The sequence below is a fragment of the Amphimedon queenslandica genome, unplaced genomic scaffold (genome assembly GCF_000090795.2).
Source record: "Amphimedon queenslandica unplaced genomic scaffold, v1.1 AMPQUscaffold_12411, whole genome shotgun sequence".
NCBI lineage: Eukaryota > Metazoa > Porifera > Demospongiae > Haplosclerida > Niphatidae > Amphimedon > Amphimedon queenslandica.
The window spans coordinates 19,368-20,384 of record NW_003547352.1 but is presented as its reverse complement, the minus strand read 5'-3'; the positions used below and the strand labels follow the sequence as shown (position 1 = coordinate 20,384).

Genomic DNA, 1,017 nt, shown 5'->3' with positions numbered 1-1,017 from the left:
TAAGCCAAGAGATGCAAAAATCCGAAACCAGAACTTCCTCTACAAGGTTAAAAATAATAATTAATAATAATACATTGATTTTTATATTAATTTTTAGAATTGCCTCCAGTTGAGCCACTCCCCCTTTGCTCCACCCACAGAGTCTCTATGATCACAGCTAGCAGTCCTCATGACTTTTACGTGCAGCTGGTAAGAAAAGAATCATTTATTATTATCATCCTCTCTCTCTCTCTCTCCCAGTCTACAGATTCTAATGATATGAGATTAGCTGATATTTCAGCAAAAATAAAAGAAATCATATCACTCCCCAGGGGGTCTTCAAATTTTCAAATTGGGTCACTTGTGATTGCTCCGTACGAAGACGAATATTTTAGAGCAAAAATTCTGAGTAAGAGAACAGGGTGGGGCTATGGGAGGGGCCAAAACACCCATTTTAATGACATGCATATTTGTCTTTTTCTCTTCATGTACATGTACACTCAGGTAGGGTCAAAGGAGGTTTCAGGGTTCTATTCCTTGATTACGGTAATGTTTGTGTGGTACCAAAGAAGTCCCTCTATCCTCTTGATGATGTGGCGTTGCTCAACGAACCACCAGCTGCTCTTCACTGCCGTCTTGTTGACGTCATATGGACCAACGGGTACCTCTCATGGCCTGAAGAGGTGAGACAGTACCAGTCACCTGGTAATATCGGAGGAGAAAGTTTTGGCAAAATTTGACATTTTGATAGCCATTTTGAACACAAATCTGCCATTTTATGACCTGCCAATCAACAAAAAATATAGCAATTCACCAAAAAATTAAACTCCTCCAAAATTACCCCATACATGTGTATGCATGCATATGTTTTATTTTCACTCCCTCCATTGTAAGGTGTCTGAGTTTTTCCATAAGATGACTACTGATATTGGCAAGGACCTACTCATGACGATAGTACCAGTGTCTACTCCAAATGAGGATAGTTCCATTATTTCTGTAGCACTGAGGGACAACAGTATGAGTCTGATAGGACCTGCA

The 1,017-nt window shown here is 39.8% G+C and overlaps 1 protein-coding gene across 1 annotated transcript in view; it reads left to right on the top strand.

The window, feature by feature from the left end:
- Positions 1 to 7: 7 nt before the first annotated feature.
- The window catches only part of LOC109587872 (uncharacterized), a 3,749-nt gene continuing 2,739 nt past the window's right edge, over positions 8 to 1,017 (top strand). The window contains exons 1-5 of the mRNA XM_020004091.1: positions 8 to 46; positions 98 to 189; positions 241 to 388; positions 484 to 662; positions 874 to 1,014. Of these exons, the coding sequence (XP_019859650.1) occupies positions 148 to 189; positions 241 to 388; positions 484 to 662; positions 874 to 1,014 (510 nt within the window). The 5' untranslated portion in view covers positions 8 to 46; positions 98 to 147. The remainder of the gene's footprint in view (positions 47 to 97; positions 190 to 240; positions 389 to 483; positions 663 to 873; positions 1,015 to 1,017) is intronic.